Source organism: Parasteatoda tepidariorum, chromosome 9, assembly GCF_043381705.1.
Source record: "Parasteatoda tepidariorum isolate YZ-2023 chromosome 9, CAS_Ptep_4.0, whole genome shotgun sequence".
Taxonomy (NCBI): domain Eukaryota; kingdom Metazoa; phylum Arthropoda; class Arachnida; order Araneae; family Theridiidae; genus Parasteatoda; species Parasteatoda tepidariorum.
In genome coordinates, this window is record NC_092212.1 from 85,426,668 (window position 1) to 85,428,669 (window position 2,002).

Below are 2,002 nucleotides of genomic sequence, written 5' to 3' on the forward strand. Positions count from 1 at the left end.
TATATATATATATATATATATAGTTCAGTGGACAAATTATTAGACCCACTAACTATAAGATTCTATGTAATAATCTTACTGATCAGGTGATACTCTGTACAGCTCTATTATTTTTATGTGACTGAAACCGGTTTGCACTTGTTTACGTTCGGCTATCCATTGGTTAAATTAGACAAGATATTTAATATAGGTAAATTTGACGATAGGATAAACTAGAAAATATATTATGTAATTATAGAATATTTATTATATCTAGCACTTGATTAGTATAGTTTAATAATTAGATCAAAAGAATAGACTCACTGTAGTGTTTTAATAATGACATGTTTTGTACGCGTTTATAACTTTTATATTTAAACATAGATGTCATGGGTTTTTATTCGGGAGATTTCTTTTATAGACTTCCTATTTGTATTTATCTTTAACGTATTGTATTACAGTGTTAATCCATCGATACACGAGCGTAAACAAGTGCAAACCGCGTCGAAACAATGAAGCTGTATAGAGTATCACATGATAATTCAGATTTTAAATAGAATCTTAAGAGTGCATCGATAATAAAACGGGCAGGGACTGTACCTTCTTTCACGTGCTAAAGTAACAAGGTGAAAATACTTCATCCTAAATAACTTTCCAAGAGTCGCACACATACTAGGAAAGGAACACGATTGCTACAGAAACTAGAGAATTGAAGAGTGATTTGTATAGTTTGATTCAGATCCTATAACCTCTCTGCTCGGCAAAAGGGAGAAGGAAAAAAAATCTACCCACTGCAATATTTAAAAAGTGACGCATTCACGCAACGGACAGAAGCTGTAATGGAGGTCCATATAACTCTCTCCGCCTTTATTTACTACACACACACACTGGTACCAGACGATCTTTTAGCGGCCTGCAGGGATAGAACCCTCCCACAGCTCAACGCTTTAACCACAGATCGACTCTATTATTTAAAATAAAGCCATATAAAAGATGATAGGGAAAAAAATATAAATATTTTCCCTATCATCTTTTATAATAAAATATGAATCTATTTCACCCATTATCTGATAAAAATGAACGGCTTTTTATCCATTCATAATAATTATAACAAAATATTAACTATAAAGAAGGTGAATGGATACATATTTCTGTAGGGAGGGCTTTACATTGTCATTTAGAATAAATGAAGTCTTACCGAATGCATGAAGTGAGCAGCTCCGCACCAGTGATAGGGAACGCAACAAGGGGAGCTAGGGTGTCCCCAAGTCGACGCTGGACAATCCAGAGTGGGTCCTCTGTGGTGGATCCGGGAGGACGCGCGGCTCCCCGGCCTCCTCCTGACCGGTTCCGAGCAGGCATCGTCGGACAAAGTGTCAGACCAGCAGGGGTCACGGGGTGAAGAGAGTCTACAGGGTGGACGGAGAGAGGGACTGGGCGTCGAACGGTGTAAAGAGGAATCTCTACTTCGACGGGTGATGACCGGCGGCGGAGGCTTGTTGGGCAGGAACCGCTCATGAGCCTGGATATTCTCGTAGCTGGATCGCCTCTTGGGGTCGGAACTGTCGCTGCTCATGGCCTCCTCATCATCGGGAGGATGATGATGTCGATGCGACTCCACGATACTGTGGATGCCGGAAGGGTCCCGAGGCGGGGGTGGAGGAGGGGCCCACCTCTGCTGCATTATTTGGGGTCCCTCTAAAAATAGAACCCTCACAACACTTCAGTCGAGAGCTGCAGAGGCACTTGTGAGAAAATCCACAAAGAGAACTCTTTTTCTCCTCTTCCCAGATGAGAGAGAGAGGGAGAAAAAGAGGAGCGGATGTCGGGGATCGTCATCTCATTGCGTCATCGGACTGCGCGCGGGGCATTTATTAATTGAATGATGAGCTCTGCTCACATAATGAATGTCCCATTCTTTACTTTGTTCGAATTCAATGAATATGTGGGTGACAAATGTTTTCGTTTCATCGACACAACATGTTGAATGACAAATTTTTATTATGAAGATCCGATGGATGCA

The 2,002-nt window shown here is 41.0% G+C and overlaps 1 protein-coding gene across 1 annotated transcript in view; it reads right to left on the reverse strand.

The window, feature by feature from the left end:
- LOC107456787 (liprin-beta-2) overlaps positions 1-1,767 on the reverse strand; it is a 52,130-nt gene extending 50,363 nt beyond the window's left edge. Inside the window, exon 1 of the mRNA XM_016074737.4 lies at positions 1,178-1,767. Within this exon, the coding sequence (XP_015930223.2) occupies positions 1,178-1,663 (486 nt within the window). The 5' untranslated portion in view covers positions 1,664-1,767. The remainder of the gene's footprint in view (positions 1-1,177) is intronic.
- Positions 1,768-2,002: the final 235 nt, after the last annotated feature.